The 23814-nt window shown below is 44.7% G+C and overlaps 1 protein-coding gene and 1 long non-coding RNA gene across 2 annotated transcripts in view; one reads left to right on the forward strand and one right to left on the reverse strand.

The window, feature by feature from the left end:
* On the forward strand, nt 1–22636 carry LOC149976072 (uncharacterized). Its single transcript, XR_016488000.1, has 3 exons — nt 1–64; nt 16621–16667; nt 22019–22636. It is a non-coding gene; the product is annotated as an uncharacterized LOC149976072 (long non-coding RNA).
* Nucleotides 15233–23814, reverse strand: part of LOC110494416 (taste receptor type 1 member 3) — a 24223-nt gene continuing 15641 nt past the window's right edge. The window contains exons 4-8 of the mRNA XM_021569423.3: nt 23273–23695; nt 22956–23159; nt 22694–22814; nt 22032–22402; nt 15233–17191 (exon numbers count right to left, since the gene is read on the reverse strand). Coding sequence (XP_021425098.3) covers nt 16559–17191; nt 22032–22402; nt 22694–22814; nt 22956–23159; nt 23273–23695 — 1752 coding nt within the window. The 3' untranslated portion in view covers nt 15233–16558. The remainder of the gene's footprint in view (nt 17192–22031; nt 22403–22693; nt 22815–22955; nt 23160–23272; nt 23696–23814) is intronic.

Genomic DNA, 23814 nt, shown 5'->3' on the forward strand with positions numbered 1-23814 from the left:
AGCCATTGAAGTGAACCTGTCCTCCTGTAGCTCCTCCCACCAGCCTCCTATAGACCGAGTCCAGGTAGGAGGGTTACCAAAAGGTGTTTATTCCAGTCTGTTTTAGACCTTTTGTGAATTGCAAATCTACTGCTGAACACAACAGACCTGAAAGATGGTTGTCCAGCACTTTCCTGCCATCTCCCCCTGGCCTGACACACATTAGGCTACTTTATCACTCATTTTTGTTCAGATAATGATCTAGGCCTACATTAGATTTTATTAAATTACTTAAATGTAGCCTAATTAACATAAACCCGAAATTAACCACATATTTCATTTGTGTCTCGATTTGTTTGATAGGCCAACTTGGCGATATCATGTCCCAAACTGTGAGGAATTATTTAGAGGAAGCATCAGGTTATGCTTCCAAACTTAATAGCTTGTAGTATTGTATGACTGTTATCAATAATGTAGCAAAATGATTTTGAGTCTGAGGGAGGTTATTGCTAGAGAGAGAGAGAGAGAGAGAGACTCTCCCTAACCTCTGTCTACTCCGTGGAACCTCCTGTGTGATGACTATCACTATAACAAGAGTCCAGACAGCTCCACCCAATATGGACGTGATGGAATTTATTTTCTCTTCAGGGCTCTTACTAACCTTAACCCCTCGGCAGCAGCCAGATGTTACCGGGAGACTGAAGAAAGATATTTCTTATTGCATAAAGGCATTTTTTTGTTTTCACAAATGTAAAACAAATGAATAGCCTACTTCTAAATTCTCCGTTTTGTGAACATTTAGGGGCTATATTTTCATGATTCATAATTTTTGTAGGTGTGTTATATGAGACTGCCACGATTTAATTTCTGTAACATTTAGGCTACCTGAACTGATAGAGGAATTGATTATAGATAACATGTCATTCTTGTTTCAATAACTGACTAAACTACTTTTAATCTAGACAAATTAATGATAGGCTATTTGTAGGACTAATCTAATAATCCACTAAATCGAATATAAATATACTTTTTTCAATAAATGCTCATTTAAAATACCTGATGAAATGTTTAAAACCCTGAAGAAATAATTGAGCTGATATCCTCCATTTTTGAGTTTCTCTTTATTGGCAAATAGTCTGTGCCATCTTGTGGGGTTCAAGAAATAGTTAAGTATTCAAACAATTAAACATTATTGTCGACTCTCTGCTGAAATATCCGAAACGTCTACTTTGAGTATTTCCCGTTAAAAACTTGTTAACAAAAGCCGTGTACCATCCTTACTCCGTCTCTGCGCTCACATTAACAATAGCCGTCTGGGCTACAATGGCCATAAATTAAATCCTCCATTTTGGCAAGTGTCCACACTTAGCGTTTCATTCTTGCCTGTTTCAGAAGTTGATAACGAAAATTAAGCTGCGGCTCGTGATTAAATAATTGCGATGAAAATGGCCATACATTCTGCCCAGACAAAAATCGCCTTTAGTTTGGAGGATTATTATTAAAACTTGAAACAGTAAAACAAGCTTTAAACACGCCAGAGGCAATGAGTGTAAAGAGAGGGAGAGAGGGCACGAGGATCTTTGGTCGCGCGGTTCTCCCGCTGCTGCACCCGTTCCCCGGTGGCTGGTGGTTCATGCCTCCACCGGACTTCCCTACTCATGATAAACACATTTGATGCCGGTTGTTTCCCAATAAAACCAAGCCTTTAGTAATCAGGGCGTTAAGGGACCGCATTAGAGCTGCGCTGCTCTATCCCTAATGGCTTCATTAGTGCTCTCCGATTCCCCACATTATTGTCGAAACAACTTTTATCCCGCGCAGTAATCAGCCTGCCCAGAAGAATAGAACGCACGGACTATGTAGTGAGGTTTTTCATTTCGTCTTGTCTCGTTGGGTAACAATAGACAGCTCACTTCAATACCAGACTTCATCACACAGTCATACCTGTAGCCATTTGGTAAATAGCCTAGTCTTAATCTTCAATCCAAAACTCCCATTCTGAAATTAGTTGATGCTTTTATGAAGCGGGGTGAAGACCAACATGTTGTTTTTATCATTCTTAATATAAGGGAATACAGTTTTCCAATGCCTAAAGGTGAATGCTTTCGTACAAACCACTACATGTTGTGCTTCATGTTTAAGTGATCATATTATCCCTATTAAAATGTTAAATTATTCTGAAGAGAACTCAAGCACCGACCTCAATGAAAGTTTCATTTTTTCAAACGCAGTAAAAAAAAAAGTGCTTATTATTCCAAATTGCTCAAGAAATTGGATTCATTGAGTGAATCTTTATCATGCATTAACGCTGTTAGATATTAGCCTACTATGCACATTAGGCAGCATATGACAGACGGACACTGTAGCCTAAATATATTAATGGACAATTATTAAGAGCGGGTCATGTTCGAGGGCACCGGATTTCAGGTTAACGCAGCTTCCACATCCATGTAATGTGTCATAGAGGTGACTTATCGATGTTAATAACCAGAGGATATATCCGTATTTAGTTTCAGCTAACCATGTAGGACAGGTCTACCGGACTATAGCGCATAGGTTCATTACATCGGCCTGCCTTTCAACAACAGAAAACGTAAAGTTGAGCACGACATTGCAGAATTGAGGGAAAAAATAATCAAATGCTTATAGTGTTATGATTTATAGTTGACGGATTTGGTTTTTCATTTTGGTTCAGCATTTTACCGTTTAAATCTTCAAACTCATAGGTTGAAATAGACATAGAAAAGGTCAAACATGCCAGAGGCTAACAGCAGATTAACCACAACAATTTAGTGGGCTGTATTAAACATCTTCCGTATTCAATTATCTGTTGCTTAATTCACTCAGATGTACATATAGCTTAGGCCTATCACATCACTCAATTGATTCTTAACACAAATGATTCATCAAAAGTGCAATAGGCACTTCATAGCTGCATCACATCGTTATAGTATTTAGTGAAATATTGTGTATTTTCACGAATAGGATGATCACACCAACCCATTATAATGGAATCAGATGTTTTATTGTAAAAGTCATTAGACATAAACTATTCAGCTAAATCCACACTGACCCTAAGATTTTCCCTAATGTCTTTTTGTCTGTTTATGGCTGATAAATTGTCTGATTGCGTCCTCTGGTGGGTGACCTAGCAAACTACATCACTGATCATCTCTGGCAAATGCAGTAAGCCTGTTTTACACCTCATAGCGCATCATCTGGTTGAACACCACTTCCTCCTTTACATGCACGTGCACAGATAGGGCTCCACCTGTGTTGTGGTCCACCCCCCCCCCCCCCCCCCCCCTCCATTTATTTTGTATAAATGTTTTGTCATTGTTGTACTGGACCCACTACCCCCAAGTTATCGACCACCCACCCCATCCGTTGATCTGCCCTGTACGGATTACGCTGGCGCCCAGTTGCGCCTTTCCCCCAAATATAGGGTCCAAGTGTGGTTGACTGCATAGTTAAAGTCTGTCTGAAATGGGGCATTTCAAAAGAAGTGGGAGGCTCAACAGCGATGGGTGTAACATCAACACTGCATTATTGGTTAAACCAGCCATAGACAGGTGCTCCTCTGGTCAGCTTAATGTGTTCATGGCAGGGTAAGAGAACTAATGTACCAGGTTAACGGAATTAACATAGCAGGTTAGGATAATTACTGCGGTAGGTTAGGAGAAAGAGGCTAAGGTTAAGAAAAAGGTTAGTGTTAGCTAAAATGCTACAGTTGTCAACAATGGCTGGTTGTGCAGCTCAATCAGCCTCGCAAAACGGTCTTGAGTGGCACAAATCTGGCCAATTAGCTGATTCGCGTTCCATACACCCACAGTTACCCATGACTCTGCCCTGTATAGAGTACCACAGTACGAGTCATAATACCCGTAAAACCTTACATAAGGGCTGTGTTTCGTGTAGGCTTACCCTGGCGTGACATTTTGATAACCGTATAAGTCTCTCTAGAACTAGGTGAATTGTATCAATATATTCGCCTGTATTAACCCCCCAAAATGAAACGCTAATTAGCTGCTAATGTGGCTATCATAAAGAACTACAAATGCCATGATGATCTGGACGAGACTGCCGAAACAAGGCAGATGTACATTTAGTAATTCATGAATTGGCTACATTTCTTTAAATTGACAATTCTGTGAACTGTCTTGTGCTAGTTTTAAATTGACACGATGCTGTTAGCAAAGATGTAAACTACGTGCAGGAGATTGCAGGGATTTGTAGTCTTGCATGATGTTTACTTTGATGCCAATTAGGGACAGATCGAAATTTACTGGGGGGAGGGGCTGGTCCAACTCAAGGTGTCATAAAAATAAATGTACCAATATTTTTTTTTTTTTACATGACCCTCCTTTTGTATTGTAAAATACATTTTGGATGGCACACAGAGCTATGGGCCAGAAGGAGTTTTCACTGACCACCACATACGAGCTACCTCTCCCTGCCTGTTTCATTACATTACGATCAGAGCCGGCAGCAGATAATGATCAGCTTGGGGGAAATGAGATTTTCAACATTTTGATGCCAAATTTTCCACCAACAGGTTTCTGTGCCAATGCATGACACACCCAATAAACAAAGCATACCGACTTTGGGTACTTCAATATCATGGTATGTGTTTTCAACACCACAATAATTAGACTATGTCAATCTCCACAAACAGAAAATACATCCCTCCCTACCTTGTAGGCTTCTCCAGTACCAAAGGCTTGGCTTGACAATCTCTGAATGTCATTAAACTTGTTGGTGTTTTGTAACTGTTGTCTCTTTCCATTCATCTATTGGCTGCTGCACAGTTTGGATTGATCGATTGACTGATTTATTTTGTCAGTTAAAAAAACTCATATTCAGTGCATCCTGAAAGTATTCAGACCCCTTGACTTTTTCTACATTTTGTTAGGTTACAGCCTTATTCCAAAATGTATTAAAAATACTTTTACCTCATCAGTCTTCACACAATACCCCATAATGACAAAGCAAAGCAAAAGGTTGAAATGTCACATTTGCATAAGTATTCATACCCCTCACTCAGTACTTTGTTCAAGCACCTTTGGCAGCAATTACAGCCTCAAGTCTTCTTGGGTATGTTGCTGGGCCACCCAAGGACATTCACAGACCTGTCCCGAAGCCATTCCCGTGTTGTCTTGGCTGTGTGCTTAGGGTCGTTGTCCTGTTGGAAGGTGAACCTTCAAATGAAATGGAATCAATTTTTATTTGTCACATACACATGGTTAGCAGATGTTAATGCGAGTGTAGCGAAATGCTTGTGCATTCCGACAATGCAATAATAACCAACGAGTAATCTAACCTAACAATTCCACAACTACTACCTTATACACACAAGTGTAAAGGGATAAAGAATATGTACATAAAGATATATGAATGAGTGATGGTACAGAACGGCATAGGCAAGATGCAGTAGATGGTATTGAGTACAGTATATACATATGAGATGAGAAATGTAGGGTATGTAAACATAAAAGTGGCATAGTTTAAAGTGGCTAGTGATACATGTATTACATAAAGATGACAAGGTGCAGTAGATGATAGAGTACAGTATATACATATGAGATGAGTAATGTAGGGTATGTATACATTATATTAAGTGGCATTGTTTAAAGTGGCTAGTGATACATTTTTTACATCAATTTCCATCCATTTCCATTATTAAAGTGAGCTGGAGTTGAGTCAGTATGTTGGCAGCAGCCACTCAATGTTAGTGGTGGCTGTTTAACAGTCTGATGGCCTTGAGATAGAAGCTGTTTTTCAGTTTCTCTGTCCCTGCTTTGATGCACCTGTACTGACCTTGCCTTCTGGATGATAGCGGGGTGAACAGGCAGTGGCTCGGATGGTTGTTGTACTTGATGATCTTTATGGCCTTCCTGTGACATCGGGTGGTGTAGGTGTCCTGGAGGGCAGATAGTTTGCCCCTGGTGATGCGTTGTGCAGACCTCTCTACCCTCTGGAGAGCCTTACGGTTGTGGGCGGAGCAGTTACCGTACCAGATTGTGATACAGCCCGAGAGGATGCTCTCGATTGTGCATCTGTAGAAGTTTGTGAGGGCTTTTGGTGACAAGCCGAATTTCTTCAGCCTCCTGAGGTTGAAGAGGCACTGCTGCGCCTTCTTCACAACGCTGTCTGTGTGGGTGGACAAATTCCGTTTGTCCGTGATGTGTACTCCGTGGAACTTAACTTAATACCCTCTCCACTACTGTCCAGTCGATGTGGATAGGGGGGTGGTCCTTCTGCTGTTTCCTGAAATCCACAATCATCTCCTTTGTTTTGTTGACGTTGAGTGTGAGGTTACTTTCCTGACACCACACTTCGAGAGCCCTCACCTCCTCCCTGTAGGCCGTCTCGTCGTTGTTGGTAATCAAGCCTACCACTGTAGTGTCGTCCGAAAACTTGATGATTGAGTTGGAGGCGTGCATGGCCATGCAGTTGTGGGTGAACAGGGAATACAGGAGAGGGCTCAGAACGCACCCTTGTGGGGCCCCAGTGTTGAGGATCAGCGGGGTGGAGATGTTGTTACCTACCCTCACCACCTGGGGACAGCCCGCCAGGAAGTCCAGTACCCAGTTGCACAGGGAGGGGTCGAGACCCAGGGCCTCGAGCTTGATGACAAGTTTGGAGGGTACTATGGTGTTAAATGCTGAACTGTAGTCGATGAACAGCATTCTCACATAGGTATTCCTCTTGTCCAGATGGGTTAGGGCAGTGTGGTTGCGATTGCGTCGTCTGTGGACCTATTGGGGCGGTAAGAAAATTGGAGGTGTCTAGGGAGGTATCAGGTCTAGGGTGTCAGATAGGGTGGAGGTGATATGGTCCTTGAGTAGTCTCTCAAAGCACTTCATGATGACGGAAGTAAGTGCTACGGGGCGGTAGTTGTTTAGCTCAGTTACCTTAGCTTTCTTGGGAACAGGAACAATGGTGGCCCTCTTGACGCATGTGGGAACAGCAGACTGGGATAAGGATTGATTGAATATGTCCGTAAACACACCAGCCAGCTGGACGCGGCTGGGGATACCGTCTGGGCCTGCAGCCTTGCGAGGGTTAACACATTTAAATGTTTTACTCACATCGGCTGCAGTGAAGGAGAGTCCGCAGGTTTCGGTAGTGGGCCGTGTCAGTGGCACTTTATTGTCCTCAAAGCGAGCAAAGAAGTTATTAAGTCTGTCTGGGAGCAAGACATCCTGGTCCGCTACAGGGCTGGTTTTCTTTTTGTAATCCGTGATTGACTGTAGACCCTGCCACATACCTCTTCTGTCTGAGCCGTTGAATTGCAACTCTACTTTGTCTCTACTGACGCTTGTTTGATTGCCTTGCGGAGGGAATAGCTACACTGTTAGTATTCGGTCATGTTTCTGGTCACCTTGCCTTGGTTAAAAGCAGTGGTTTGCGCTTTCAGTTTCGCGCAAATGCTGCCATCAATCCACGGTTTCTGGTTTGGGAATGTTTTAATAATTGCTGTAGGTATGACATTGCCAAAGCACTTTCTAATGAACTCGCTCACCGAATCAGCGTATTCGTGGAATCAGATTGGTCGGACCAGCGTGAACAGACCTTCTTGTTTTAGTTTCTGTCTGTAGGCTGGAAGCAACAAAATGGAGTCGTGGTCAGCTTTTCAGAAAGGATGGCGGGGGAGGGCCTTATATGCGTCACGGAAGTTAGAATAACAATGACCAGGGTTTTACCAGCCCTGCTTGCGCAATTGATATGCTGATAGAATTTAGGGAGTCTTGTTTTCAGATTAGCCTTGTTAAAATCCCCACCTACAATGAATGCAGCCTCAGGATATGTGGTTTCCAGTTTACAAAGAGTCAAATAAAGTTTGTTCAGGGAGATCGATGTATCTGCTTGGGGGGGGGGGGGGGGGGTTATATATACGGCTGTGATTATAATCGAAGAGAATTCCCTTGGTAGATAATGCGATCAACATTGGATTGTGAGGAATTCTAAGTCAGGTGAACAGAAGGACTTGAGTTCTTATATGTTGTTATGATCACACCACGTCTCGTTAATCATAAGGCATACCCCCCCGCCCCTCTTCTTACCAGAAAGATGCTTGTTTCTGTCGGCGCGATGCATGAAGAAACCAGCTGGCTGCACCTACTCCGATAGCGTGTCTCGAGTGAGCCATGTTTCGGTGAAACAAAGAACTTTACAGTCTCTGATGTCTCTCTGGAAGGCAAACCTTGCTCGGATTTCATCAACCTTGTTGTCAAGAGACTGGACATTGGCGAGTAGTATGGTAGGGAGTGGTGCGCGAAGTGCCCGTCTCCGGAGCCTGACCAGAAGAGCGCTTCGTTTGCCCCTTTTACGGCGACGTTGTTTAGGTTCGCTGGCTGGGATCCGAGCCATTGTCCTGGGTGGAAGGCAAAACACAGGATCCGCTTCGGGAAAGTCATATTCCTGATCGTAATGATGGTGATTTGACATTGCTCTTATATTCAGTAGTTCCTCCCAACTGTATGTAATGAAACCTAAGATTACCTGGGGTACCAATGTAAGAAATAACACGTAAAAAAAACAAAATACTGCTTAGTTTCCTAGGAACGCGAATTTAGGCGGCCATCTCTGTCGGCGCCGGAAACATTGCCCCAGTCTGAGGTCCTGAGCGCTCTGGAGCAGGTTTTCATCAAGGATCACTCTGTACTTTCCCTCGATTGAGACTAGTCTCCCGGTCCGTGCCCCTGAAAATCATCCCCACAGCATGATGCTGCCACCACCATGCTTCACCGTAGAGATGGTACCAGGTTTTCTCCAGACGTTTCCGTCTGGCCACTCTACCATAAAGGCCTGATTGGTGGAGTGCTGCAGAGATGGTTGTCCTTCTGGAAGGTTATCCCATCTCCACAGAAGAAATCTGGAGCTGTCAGAGTGACCATAGGGTTCTTGGTCACCTTCCCCAGATCCGTGCCTCGACACAATCCTGTCTCAGAGTTCTACGGACAATTCCTTCGACCTCATGGCTTGGTTTTTGCTCTGACATGCACTGTCAACTGTGGGACCTTATATAGACAGGTGTGTGCCTTTCCAAATCCTGTCCAATTGATTGAATTTAACATAGGTGGTATCCAATCATGTTGTAGAAATATCTTAAGGATGATCAATGGAAACAGGATGCACCTGAGCTCCATTTTAAGTGTCATAGCAAAGGGTCTGAATACTTATGTAAATAAGGTATTTCTTGTTTTTTGTATAAATTTGCAAAAATGTCAAAAAACCTGTTTACGCTTTGTCATTATGGAGTATTGTGTGTAGATTGATGAGGGGAAAAAATGATAGTATCCATTTTAAAACGACGCTTTAATGTGGAAAAACGTGGAAAAAGTAAAACGGTCTGAATACTTTCCAAATGCACTGTATACACAAAGATTGTGACTGGGGATTGCACAATTCTCAACCTCCAATATGAGTATGAGGGGGGTGTTTAAGTACAATTCTTACAAGCTTGTTTGACTGGTAGCTTATTATTTACATGCTGGTAAACCATGGTGTGCAGGCATAATCAAAGTGACGCTGGACTAGCACACTTGCCAGTCCAGTCTTTAGGGTGTCTATAGCTAGGCTTCCATCCAATTGGTGACAGGCTTTCAATGTGAATATGCGATTTCAGAGTTTCCTTCAGGAAAATGTGGCCCCCGACAACATGAAAGGGAACAATTTTATTCGAGAAAATGTTAAGGACATCCATATGCATTAAGATCCGACCTGCCAACGCCAAATTTCCGTGTCCTTAAAAACAGCCTATAACAAATTACAAAAACACTATTTCGATGTGTAGCATATGCAAAACTGTTTTATTGTTTTTTAGGCTATTTTCCTAAAATAATAATAGTCCTCCTCATGGTTCAGCTGTCAGAGATTTGAGTGCTAAATGCATCAGGGCACTGCAAGCATAGGCCTATAGGCTTAGGTGTCCACTGTATGATATTAATATTTTTATATAATATACAGTACCTGTCAAAAATGTGTACACACCTACTTATTCAGGGGTTTTTCTTTATTTAGACATTAAAACTGTGAAATAACACATATGGAATCATGTCGTTTCCAATAAAGTGTTAAACAAATCAAAATATATTTTATATTTGAGATTCTTCAAAGTAGCCACCCTTTGCCTAGATTACACCTTTGCACACTCTTGGCATTCTCTCATCCAGCTTCATGAGGTAGTCACCTGGAATGCATTTCAATTAACAGGTGTGCTTTGTTAAAAGTTCATTTGTGGAATTTCTTTCCTTCTTACTGCGTTTGAGCCAATCAGTTGTGTTGTGACAAGGTAGGGGTGGTATACAGAAGATAGCCCTATTTGGTAAAATACCAAGTCCGTATTATGGCAACAACAATTCAAAGAACTTTGAAAGTTTCACAGAGTGAAGGAAAAGCAGCCAAAAATTGCTCAGCATATGTGGGAACTCCTTCAAGACTGTTGGAAAAGGCATTCCAGGTGACTACCTCATGAAGCTGGTTGAGAGAATGCCAAGAGTGTGCAAAGCTGTCATCAAAGCAAAGGGTGTTTACTTTGAAGAATCTCAAATATAAAATACATTTGACTTGTTTAACACTTTTTGGATACTACACTACAGTTCAAAAGTTTGGAGTCACTTAGATATGTCCTTGTTTTTCATGAAAACATACATGAAATTAGTTGCAAAATTAATAGGAAATATAGTCAAGATGTTGGCAAGGTTATAAATAATGATTTTTAATTGAAATAATAATTGTGTCCTTCAAACTTTTCTTTCATCTAAGAATCTTCCATTTGCAGCAATTACAGTCTTGCAGACCTTTAGCATAATAGATATCAATTTGCTGAGGTCATTGGAAGAGATTTCACCCCATGCTTCCTGAAGCACCTCCCACAAGTTGGATTGGCTTGATGGGCACTTCTTACGTACCATACGGTCAAGCTGCTCCCACAACAGCTCATTAGGGTTGAGATCCTGTGACTGTGCTGGCCACTCCATTATAGACAGAATACCAGCTGACTGCTTCTTCCCTAAATAGTTATTGCATAGTTTGGAGCTGTGCTGTAGGTCATTGTCCTGTTGTAGGAGGACATTGGCTCCAATTAAGCTCAGTCCTCAGGGCGTATGGCGTTGCAAAATGGAGTGATAGCCTTCCTTCTTCAAGATCCCTTTTACACTGTACAAATCTCCCACTTTAAATCAAATCAAGTCAAATGTATTTATATAGCCCTTCGTACATCAGCTGATATCTCAAAGTGCTGTACAGAAACCCAGCCTAAAACCCCAAACAGCAAGCGATGCAGGTGTAGAAGCACGGTGGCTAGGAAAAACTCCCTAGAAAGGCCAAAACCTAGGAAGAAACCTAGAGAGGAACCAGGCTATGTGGGGTGGCCAGTCCTCTTCTGGCTGTGCCGGGTGGAGATTATAACAGAACATAGCCAAGATGTTCAAATGTTCATAAATGACCAGCATGGTCAAATAATAATAATCACAGGCAGAGCAGTTGAAACTGGAGGTGGACTGGGGACAACAAGGAGTCATCATGTCAGGTAGTCCTGAGGCATGGTCCTAGGGCTCAGGTCCTCAGAGAGAGAGAAAGAAAGAGAGAAAGACAGAATTAGAGAGAGCATACTTAAATTCACACAGGACACCGGATAAGACAGGTACTCCAGATATAACAAACTGACCCTAGCCCCCGACACATAAACTACTGCAGCATAAATACTGGAAGCTGAGACAGGAGGGGTCAGGAGACACTGTGACCCCATCCGATGACTTTACCAACACCAAAGCACCCAAGACCATCACATTGCCTCCACCATGCTTGACAGATGGTGTCAAGCACTCATCCAGCATCTTTTCATTTTTGCATCTCACGAATGTTCTTTTTTGTGATCCAAACACCTCAAACTTAGATTTGTCTGTCCATAACACTTTTTTCCAATCTTCCTCTGTCCATTGTCTGTGTTCTTTTGCCAATCTTAATATTTTATTTTTATTGGCCAGTCTGAGATATGGCTTTTTCTTTGCAACTCCCACCTAGAAGGCCATCATCCTTGAGTCGTCTCTTCACTGTTGACGTTGAGACTGGTGTTTTGCTGGTACTTTTTAATGAAGCTGCCAGTTGAGGATTTGTGAGGTGTCTGTTTCTCAAACTAGACACTCTAATGTACTTGTCCTCTTGCTCAGTTGTGCACCAGGGCCTCCCACTCCTCTTTCTATTCTGGTTAGAGCCAATGTGCGCTGTTTTGTGGAGGGTGTAGTATACAGCTTTGTACGAGATCTTCAGTTTCTTGGCAATTTCTCACATGGAATAGCCTTCATTTCTCAGAGCAAGAATAGACTGACAAGTTTCAGAAGAAAGGTCTTTGTTTCTGGCCATTTTGAGCCTGTAATCGAACCCACAAATGCTTATGCTCATGATACTCAACTAGTCCAAAGAAGGCCAGTTTTATTGCTTCTTTAATCAGGACAACAGTTTTCAGCTGTGCTAACATAATTGCAAAAGGGTTTTCTAATGATCAATTAGCCTTTTAAAATGATACATTTGGATTAGCTAACACAACGTGCCGTTGGAACACAGGAGTGATGGTTGCTGATAATGGGCCTCTTTACGCCTATGTAGATATTCCATTAAAAAATCTGCCCCAAAAAATCAGCCAAAATCAGCCAAATCCAGCTACATTAGTACTACACTGGGGTGCACTGCCTTCATATCATAGGCCAGCATTAGCTAAAGCCTAATAATAGCCCCACCATACCAAACTTTCACAAATGTTTCTTAACTTTATCAGGGTGATATCAAAAGTAAGTAAAGCCAATGTTTATAGGGAAAATACAAGCAGTGTAACGTGTGTTGTTTGAAGGAGACCAAGGCGCAGCATAATTTGTGGTAATCATATTTATTTAAATGAGAACCAGCAACAAAATAACAAAGTGAAACCAAAACGAATGTACCGTTCCGTAGGATACAAGAGCTGTACAAAAACAAGATCCCACAACATAGGTGGGAAAAATACTACCTAAGTATGATTCCCAATCAGAGATAATGATAGACAGCTGCCTCTGATTGGGAACCACACTCGGCCAAACACAAAGAAATACAGAACATAGAAAGCCCACCCCTGACCTCACCAAATTGAGAAATAAAACGTCTCTCTGAGGTCAGGCCGTGACAGTACCCCCCACAAACCTGAACCTATAGGGGAGGGTCCGGGTGGGCATCTACCCTTGGCGGCGGCTCCGGTTTGGGGCGTAGACCCCGCTCCACCTCTTGCTCCCCCCACTTTGTTGGCGCCTCTGGTGCGGGGACCCTCGCCGCAGGCCCCGGACTGGGGACCCTCTCCGCAGGCCCCGGACTGGGGACCCTCTCCGCAGGCCCCGGACTGGGGACCCTCTCCGGAGGCCCCGGACTGGGGACCCTCTCCGGAGGCCCCGGACTGGGGACCCTCTCCGCAGGCCCCGGACTGGGACCGTCACCGGAGGCTCCGGACTGGGGACCCTCGCCGCGGGCCCCGGATTGGGGACCGTCGCCGGAGGCTCCGGACAGAGGATCAGCGCTGGATGCTTCGTGCCATGGATCCTCACTGCAGGCTCCGGACCATGGATCATCACTGGAGGCTCCGTGCAATGGATCATCACTGGAGGCTTTGTGCCATGGATCATCACTGGAGGCTTTGTGCCATGGATCATCACTGGAGGCTTCGTGCCATGGATCATCACTGGAGGCTTCGTGCCATGGATCATCACTGGAGGCTTCGTGCCATGGATCATCACTGGAGGCTTCGTGCCATGGATCATCACCGGAGGCTTCGTGCCATGAATCATCACTGGAGGCTTTGTGCCATGGATCATCACCGGAGGCTTCGGGCCATGGATCATCACCGGAGGCTTCGGGCCATGGATCATCACTGGAGGCTTCGTGCCATGGGATCATCACTGGAGGCTTCGTGCCATGGATCATCACTGGAGGCTTCGTGCCATGGATCATCACTGGAGGCTTCGTGCCATGGATCATCAGTAGAGGCTTCCTACGTGGAGCCGGAACAGGTTTCACTGGACTGAGGAGACGTACTGGAAGCCTGGTGCGTGGAGCTGCCACAGGGCTTACCAGGCTGGGGAGACATGCTGGAGGCCTGGTACGTGGAATCGGAACAGGTCTCACCGGACTGGGGAGATGCACTGGAAGCCTGGTGCGTGAAGCAGGCACCGGATACACTGGGCCGTGGAGGCGCACTGGAGGTCTCAAGTGTAGAGCCGGCACAACCCGTCCTGGCCTGATGGTTACTTTCGCCCGGCAAATGCGGGGAGCTAGCACAGGACGCACTGGGCTGTGCAGACGCACCTGAGACACAGTGCGCAGAGCCGGCGCAGGATATCCTGGGCCGAAGAGACGCACTGGAGGCCAGGAGAGCTGAGCCGGCACCATCCATCCTGGCTGGATGCCCACTCTAGCCCGTCCAATGCGGGGAGCTGGAATATAGCGCACTGGGCTGTGACTGCGCACTGGAGACATGGTGCACATCACCGCATAACACGGCGCCCCACGGTAAGCACGGGGAGTTGGCTCAGGTCTAAACTCTGACTCCGTCAATCTCCCCATGTGCCTCCCCCCCAAAAAAATGTTTTGGAGCTGCCTCTTGGGCTTCCGTGCCGTGACCCCTTGTATAGTTGTCGTTCCTCTAATTCCTCGTATCCTCGCCGTTCCGCTCTAGCTGCTTCTATCTCCTCCCTTGGACGGTGATACTCTCCAGCCTGCACCCAGGGACCCTTGCCTTCCAGTATCTCCTCCCATGTCCACTCCTCCAGAAAACGCTGCTGTCATGTTCATTATAAGGACCGGACAAAGGCGCAGTGTGGTATGCGTACATTCGTATTTATTTAAAGAATGAAACACTGAACAAAATAACAAAACGAAACGTGAAGCTATACAAACGAGTGCTGACAGGCATCTACACATAGACAAGATCCCACCAAACACAAAAGGGAAATGGCTACCTAAATATGATCCCCAATCAGAGACAACGATAAACAGCTGTCTCTGATTGAGAACCATATCAGGCCAACATAGAAATACAAAAACACCTAGACATACAAAAACCCTAGACAATACAAAACTAGCGTACCCACCCTAGTCACACCCTGACCTAACCAAAATATAAAGAAAACAGAGATATCTCAGGTCAGGGCGTGACAGCTGCTTGGTCTTTTTGTGGTGGGATCTTCTGTAACGTGCGTTGCATGAAGGAGACCAAGGTGCAGCGTAATTTGTGGTCATCATATTTATTTAAATGAGAACCAGCAACAAAATAACAAAGTGAAACCAAAACGAACGTACCATTCCGTAGGCTACAAGAGCTGTACAAAAACAAGATCCCACAACATAGGAGGGGAAAAGGCTACCTAAGTATGATTCCCAATCAGAGACAACGACAGCTGCCTCTGATTGGGAACCATACTCGGCCAAACACAAAGAAATACAAAACATAGAATGCTCACCCCACATCACACCCTGACCTCACCAAATAGAGAAATAAAACGGCTCTCTAAGGTCAGGGCGTGACAAGCAGAAGAGCGATTGTAAACCAGGGGAAAAAAAATTCACTACCTTCCCCAGTGACTAATAAAAAAATCACACAACCCTCCCCGCCAAAAAAACAAGTTTGACAACCCTCCCCTATTTTGGATCACCCCTCCCCCAGTAACTTACGATCTGACCCTTAGCAAGTTCGTATCTGAGAGTAAATAGAGCCTAATATATTGCTAAAAGTCCCCTTGTTCTTGAGAGATTGACATGGTTATCAAATGTCACGCCAGGGTAAGCCTACACAAAACACAGCCCTTGTTTTAAGTGATTCTAAAATTCCCTATGGGAAAAATTAATGGTGGAAAAATTATTGGATACCATTTCCCTGTTTGACCTCTAGGTTTTATGGGTATTATGACACCTCCACTGTGGGGCTCTATGGAGATTGCTCGTACCTGGTATGCAAACATGCATGGCTTGAGAGATGCGCTCACCGTTCTAGCATGTGTAGCTAACTAGCTAGTTTAAATACCAACAGTACTGCTACATAATCATAACATTTGATAAACACTTAATTTAGCCTTCATCATCATCAATATCTGGTCTGGTTGTCTGGTACACACAGTAGAGGTAGGCACAGAAAAATATAGAAAGGTAAATCACAATCACCAAAGGAAATGGAGCTACATAACTAGCATATTTACATCAATCATCAACATCAATGGTCAGCTGATAGCCCACCCTCTTTTCCCGATGTCAATCATATCTTTAGGAGGCACTGTTACTAGCTTCCTTACAGTTTGTGATGATGAGTGTGTTGTTGCAGAAATAAATAGGCCTATGCAAGAACAAAAAATTGTTAGAGATATTTGGTATGTTATTTATTTTTCATTTTGAGCACCCCCTGAAAGGTCTGTGCATGGCCCTGCTCCTTTACAGTGCGTTTACTCACAATTTCTGCAAAGATAAATAACTGAAATCATTCAAACTAGTATACATGCACATGAAATGTATAACATGCTAAATTAAATTGTATATATTATTGAAATATTAAACATAATACATTTCACTGTCCCTGTGCCTCCCCTGATACCTGTCCCTTCCCTGATACTTGTCCCTCCCCTGCAGGTCCCTGGTCCTGTTCCTCTTGAGTTCCTGGAGCTCCCTCGAGGAAGGTACGGAAATGCTCTGCTGTGTTGAGCTCAGGTTTCTTCAGCAGCAGGTGACATTTTGGCAGATAGTAGGCTGCCATCAGCCCCATGTTACTGAGCAAACTGACAGATACATGGACAATGGAGCGTTCCTTGTCATTCAGACCAGTGTAGATGGGGATGAAGACCACCCAAACCACACAGTAGGTCAGGGTGGAGAAGGTGATATCTCTGGCCAGGTTGTATTGTCGAATGGGCTTCACAGCCATGAAGGTACACATGAAGGATATGAGGGCAAGGAGGCCATTGAAGCCCTGCATCAGGCCAAGACATAAGATGGGCTCCACAGGGCATCGTAGGAACTTTCTCACAAAGGTCACCTTTATCTTGGCCAGGTACCGGGATAAAGAGGGCCCCTCCTGGACATAATAGCCACAGATCCCTGCCTGCACACCACAGCAGGCCAGTACCAGCAGCCAGCCTCCAGGGCCTCTCAGTGTATCCAGATGAGACGGAGCCTTCTCAGGGAACTCGGTCACATACACAATCTGTCAAAAGAGGGAGGAGGATGGACTATTAGCTAATCTTTGATTCAAGATACTCTGGGTCTTCCTCACTCATATTCATTAAAATGTCTCCTGGACTGTTGGCTTTCTTTTACATCAAAGAAAACCTGTTTACACTTTACTGTATATAGAAAAGTATGTTTTAGTGGATTTGGCTATTTCAGTCACACCCATTGCTGACAGGTGTATAACATCAAGCACACAGCCATGCAACCTCCATAGACAAACATTGGCAGTAGAATGATCTTACTGCATAGCTCAGTGACTTTCAACGTGGCACCGTTATAGGATGCCACCTTTCCAACAAGTCAGTTCCTCAAATGTCTGCCATACTAGAGCTGCCCCGGTCAACTGTAAGTGCTGTTATTGTGAAGTGGAAACTTCTAGGAGCAACAAAGGCACAGCCATGAAGTTATAGGCCACACAAGTTCATCGAGCAGGCCCGCCGAGTGCTGAAGCACGTAAAAATAGTCTGTTCTCGGTTGCAAAACACACTACCAAACTGCCTCTGGAATTGCTTCTGGACTGCCTCTGGACTCAATACCAAACTGCCTCTGGAAGCAACATCAGCACAAGAACTGTTAGTCGGGAGTTTCAGGAAATGTTTCCATGGCCAAACAGCCGCACACAAGCCTAAAATCACCATGCACATTGCCAAACGTCGGGTGGAGTGGTGTAAAGCTAGCCACCATTGGACTCTGGAGCAGTGGAAAAGCATTGTCTGGAGTGATGAATCACGCTTCGCCATCTGGCAGTCCGACGGACGAATCTGGGTTTCGCGGATGCCAGGAGAACGCTACCTACCTGAATGCATAGTGCCAACTGTACAGTTTGGTGGAGGAAGAATAATATTCCCGGGCTGTTTTTCATGGTCCGGTCTAGGCCCCTTAGTTCTGGGGAAGGGAAATCTTAATGCTACAGCATACAATTTTTATTTAACCAGGTAGGCTGGTTGAGAACAAGTTTTCATTTACAACTGCGACCTGGCCAAGATAAAGCAAATTAGTGCTACACAAACAACAACACAGAGTTACACATGGAATAAACAAACATACAGTCAATAACACAATAGAAACAAAAGTATATGTACAGTGTGTGCAAATGAGGTAAGATAAGGGAGGTAAGGCAATAAAAAGGCCATAGTGTGCGAAATAATTTAAATGTACCAATTAAACACTGGAGTGATAGATGTGCAGAAGATGAATGTGCAAATAGAGATACTGGGGTGCAAAGGAGAGAAAACAAAAGAACAGTATGGGGATGAGGTAGATGGATGGGCTACTTACAGGTGCAGTGATCTGTGAGCTGCTCTGACAGCTGGTGCTTAAAGTGTTGTGGCAGAATCAGAATTATTTTGGTAGCATTGATAAATAAGATGTTTTATCAATTTTCATAAGTATGCTTATGTGGGAAAAGTTAATGGGGAACCCGTTAGTTGGCTCCACAATGTCTGTGTGCCAGTCACTTCTCTCCGTGAGCTTGTCCAGGAGGGGTTGTATTTTTGTTGGGAGTATCTAGGATTGACAATTGATATATGCCATTGGATGGGGTAATGTTTTGGTCCTAAGTGGTACCAAGAACGAGATAAGAACCTCGTCTAACAGGGCAAACTGAATTATAATTTATAGCTAATGCTGGCTGGCTATAGGATACTCCTTTTTTCTGGTAAAAGGTTCTTTGTGTAATGTTCCTAAGATCTGTTATTTGTCATGTGAGTTTTGATGGGTGTGTCTTGGCTATAAATGATACTAAGGACTGTTTTGTAAGCACTCTCAGAGAATTCATGTATGGACACTGAATTGATCTGAGAAGCTCATATAATTAAAGATGGACTTTATGATAACTCTGACTTGTGTGTGGTTTGCTCTCTCATGATTTGGTAATAGAGGAAATTTCCACGACAAAAGTTAGTGAGGGAGATATGAGCTTCAAGCTTCAGTGATTTTTGCAATTTGTTCCAGTCATTGGCAGCATCTCTGGAAGGAAAGGCGGCCAAAGGAGGAATTTGCTTTAGGGGTGACCAGTGAAATATACCTGCTGGAGCACGTGCTTTGGGTGGGTGCTGCTATGGTGACCAGTGAGCTGAGATAAGGCGGGGCTGTACCTGGCAAAGACTTATAGATGGAGCCAGTGGATTTGGCAACAGATATGAAGCGAGGGCCAGCTAACGAGAGCATACAGGTCGCTGTGGCGGGTAGTATATGGGACTTTGGTGGCAAAATGGATTGCACTGTGATAGACTGCATCCAATTTGCTGAGTAGAGTGTTGGAGGGTATTTTGTAAATGACATTGCCGAAGTCAAGGATCGGCAGGATAGTCAGTTTTACGAGGGTATGTTTGGCAGCATGAGTGAAGGATGATTTGTTGCGAAATAGAAAGCCGATTCTAGATTTAATTTTGGATTGGAGATGCTTAATGTGAGTCTGGAAGGAGAGTTTACAGTCTAACCAAACACCTAAGTATTTGTAGTTGTCCACATATTCTAAGTCAGAACCGTCCAGAGTAGTGATGCTGGACAGGCGGGCTGGTGCGGGCAGCGATTGGTTGAAGAGCATGTATTTAGTTTTACTTGCATTTAAGAGCAGTTGGAGTCCACAGAAGGAGAGTTGTATGGCATTGAAGCTCGTCTGGAGGTTAGTTAACACAGTGTCCAAAGAAGTTCCAGAAGTATACTAAATGGTGTTGTCTGCGTAGGGGTGGATCAGAGACTCACCAGCAGCAAGAGGGACATCATTGATCTATACAGAGAAAAGAGTTGGCTCAAGAATTGAACCCTGTGGCACCCCCATAGAGAATGCCAACATGCCCTCCAATTTGATACACTGAACTCTGTCTGCGAAGTAATTGGTGAACCATACGAGGCAAGTTGCTGCAGGGGGTGCTGAGATGTTGGTCGGGGAAGGGGTAGCCAGGTGGAAAGCATGGCCAGCCGTAGAAAAATGCTTATTGAAATGATAGATTATCGTAGATTTATCGGTGGTGACAGTGTTTCCTAGCCTCAGTGCAGTGGGCAGCTGGGAGGAAGTGCTCTTATTCTCCATGGACATTACAGTGCCCAAAAAGTTGGTGCTACAGGATACACATTTCTGTTTGAAAATGCTAGCCTTAGCTTTCCTAACTGACTGAGTATATTGGTTCCTGACTTTTCAGTTCCCTGGGGGCTATTCAATGCTAATGCCGTACACCACAGGATGTTTTTGTGCTGGTCAAGGGCAGTCTGGTCTGGCGTGAACCACGGGCTATATCTGTTCCTGGATCTACATTTTTTGAATGGGGCATGCATATTTAAGATTGTGAGGAAAGCACTTTTAAAGAGTAACCAGGCATCTTCTACTGACTAAATGAGGTCAATATCCTTCCAGGATACCCGGGCCAGGTCGATTAGAAAGGCCTGCTCGCTGAAGTGTTTTAGGGAGCGTTTGACAGTGATGAGGGGTGGTCGTTTGACCGCAAACCCATTACGGACGCAAGCAATGAGGCAGTGATCGCTGAGATCCTGGTTGAAGACTGCAGAGGTGTATTTGGAGGGCAGGTTGGTTAGGATGATATCTATGAGGGTGCCAGTGTTTACAGATTTGGGGTTTTACCTGGTAGGTTCATAATTTGTGTGAGATTGAGGGCATCAAGCTTAGATTGTAGGATGGCCGGGATGTTATGCATGTCCCAGTTTAGGTCACCTAACAGCACAAGCTCTGAAGATAGATGGGGGGCAATCAATTCACATATGCTGTCCAGGGACAGCTGGGGCAGAAGGTGGTCTATAGCAAGCTGCAACTGTGAGAAATTTGTTTCTGGAAAAGTGGATTTTTAAAGTAGAAACTCAAATTGTTTGGGCACAGACTCTGACAGAACTCTGTAGGCTATATCTGAGGTAGATTGCAACTCCGCCCCCTTTGGAAGTTCTATCTTGTCGGAAAATTTTATAATTAGGGATGGAAATTTCAGGGTTTTTTTGTGGCCTTCCTAAACCAGGATTCAGACACGGCTAGGACATCCGGGTTGGCAGAGTGCGCTAAAGCAGTGAATAAAACAAACTTATGGAGGAGGCTTCTAATGTTAACATGCATGAAACCAAGGCTTTTATGTTTACAGAAGTCAACAAATGAGAGCGCCTGGGGAATGGGAGTGGAGCTAGGCACTGCAGGGCCTGGATTAACCTTTACATCACCAGAGGAGCAGAGGAGGAGTATGATAAGGGTACGGCTAAGGGCTATAAGAACTGGTCGTCTAGTACGTTCGGAACAGAGAGTAAAAGGAGCAGGTTTCTGGGCGCGGTAGAATAGTGCATAATGTACAGACAAAGGTATGGTAGGATGTGAATACAGTGGAGGTAAACCTAGGCATTTAGTGACGATGAGAGAGGTATTGTCTCTAGAGACATCAATTAAACCAAGTGAGGTCACCGCATGTGTGGGAGGTAGTACAAGAGGGTTAGCTGAGGCATATTATGCAGGGCTGGAGAAATTGACTGGCCTGCACAAAGCCCTGACCTCAACCCCATCAAACACCTTTGGGATGAATTGGAACCCCGACAGCGAGCCAGGCCTAATCACCCAATGTCAGTGCCCAACCTCACTAATGCTCTTTGGCTGAATGGAAGCAAGTCCCCGCAGTAATGTTCCAACATCTAGTAGAAAGCCTTACCAGAAGAGGGGAGGCTGTTATAGAAGCAAAGGGGGAACCAATTCCGTATTAATGCCCATGATTTTGGAAGGAGATGTTCGACGGTGCAGATGTCCACATACTTTTGGTCATATAGTGTAGATGTATAATATCTCAATGATTCATGTTTTTCTGATGTTCTACAGGTCTAGGCTTTACCTGCAGTGAGAAGGCTAAGATGGTGGACAAGGTGACCGTGTGGAAGATGGAGCTGAGGGGAAGCTGCAGACGACACACCATGTCTCCTGGCCGGACCAGGAACAGCAGCAGGCAGGCACAGCCCCCCATCATGCTGAGTAGGGACACACCACCCAGGGGCCCCCCAGAGGCCCTCACCAGCGGAGAACCCCGGTGCTGCAGGAACAGGACCCCCACAGCCCCCTGACAGACCAGCAGCACCAGCATGGCCAGCAGCAGCCCCAAGGACTCAGGCTGGCCCCAGGTTAGGAAGTCAAAGGTAGGCTCGGTGCAGTTGGTGCTACGTACCAGGGACCACTGGCCCTCTAGACACTGGGTACACTGGATGTCCACTGGAGTCAGGGAGGGAGCAGAGACATGTAGTTAGAATTATAGAACCTGATAAAAGTAGAAAGTCTTAAGGCCAGTTTTATAATGCCACCGCTCACACCTTTCAGTTCGGTAGATGTATTGAGCTTTTTTTTACGTAGCATTTTTTTATGCAGCGTTTGTCAGCATGTGAGAAAAGTGTAAAGCTGATGTCCATGTCGCTAGAGAAAAACAGCAAATAAATCTACAAAACATAATCTCAACAGTTATCGAGTTTTAATGCATAGATTGATGGAAGTCTGTGAATCACCCACTTGTGCCATTCTGGAAGGTGCCCGGTAAACAGTCAATACAGTCAAAGCAGCAGGAATGGAAACCTTTCACTCTGCGCACCTGGCCAGGGCCACACTCAGAGGAACAGGTAGACTCAGGGGCCTGCAGCAGAGGTGGGGTCAGAGAGAACCACTTTGCAGAGCGTAGCTGGCACATTGAAATGTTTAGTCCCAGAGGGGAAAAATGTGAAAAGCCGATAAAGTGCAACATAATGTTTGATGAGGAGATGCGGGCGGAAATTACCTTAGCGCATACTGTATGCCATTGGATGAGGGTGTTATTGATTGACAGGTTCTCGTAGAAGGTGCCGACATCTTTGAAACTCAGACTGTTGTTTCCCCAGACCCACTGTAGTATGTTGTAGCCAATGTTTGGGTTTCCATTACTGTCAAACTCAAAATGACTTCCATTTAGACTGAAGTTAACCTCCTTGAGCACTTCCAACAGCTGCCGGGTGTCAATCAATGTGTTATTTATCTTTGTTAATTGCATGTGTAAAGTACCTTTCACAGCTTCACATAATCAATGTATGGAGAGAAAAAAACTGAGAGAGAATGTACCTGCCAGGGGTAGAGTTTGCTTTTAGTGTCCCTCAGGCAGCTCTTAGCATTGCACCTGAGCATGGTGTGCAGTGCGTGTGCAACACTGTAGATGGCAGCATAGACCCTGAAAGCTGACCTCTGCAGTATGGGCTTTGTCACTAGACTTATGTTGTCTAGGGACAGGTTCCAGCAGTCTGGGCATGGGTTCATACTATGGGTTGGCTCTGTATCTGGACCTGGTGAGGGCTGCCTGGCCCTCTCCTCTCTGATCCTGGAGAAGAGTTCCCTGGTGTAGGGTGTGAGCAGGCCCAGGATCTGGCTGTGGACTGTGAAGGCAATGATAGTGCCCACAGTGTGGATGTTTGGGAGAGTTGACACGTCACTGTTCAGGGCCCACGCATCGCTGGCCACCCAGACCCCTGTCAGATTCCTCCTGATCACCTGATCACAAACAGCATGTTGGGATCTGACGTTGTCCCAGTTCTTACAGACAAATGTATTATTCAGAGGAGGCTGGTGGGAGAAGCTATAGGAGGACGGCTCATTGCAATGGCTGGAAT

Source organism: Oncorhynchus mykiss, chromosome 17 (genome assembly GCF_057628025.1).
Source record: "Oncorhynchus mykiss isolate SJ-2025 chromosome 17, ASM5762802v1, whole genome shotgun sequence".
NCBI classification, from domain to species: Eukaryota; Metazoa; Chordata; class Actinopteri; order Salmoniformes; family Salmonidae; genus Oncorhynchus; species Oncorhynchus mykiss.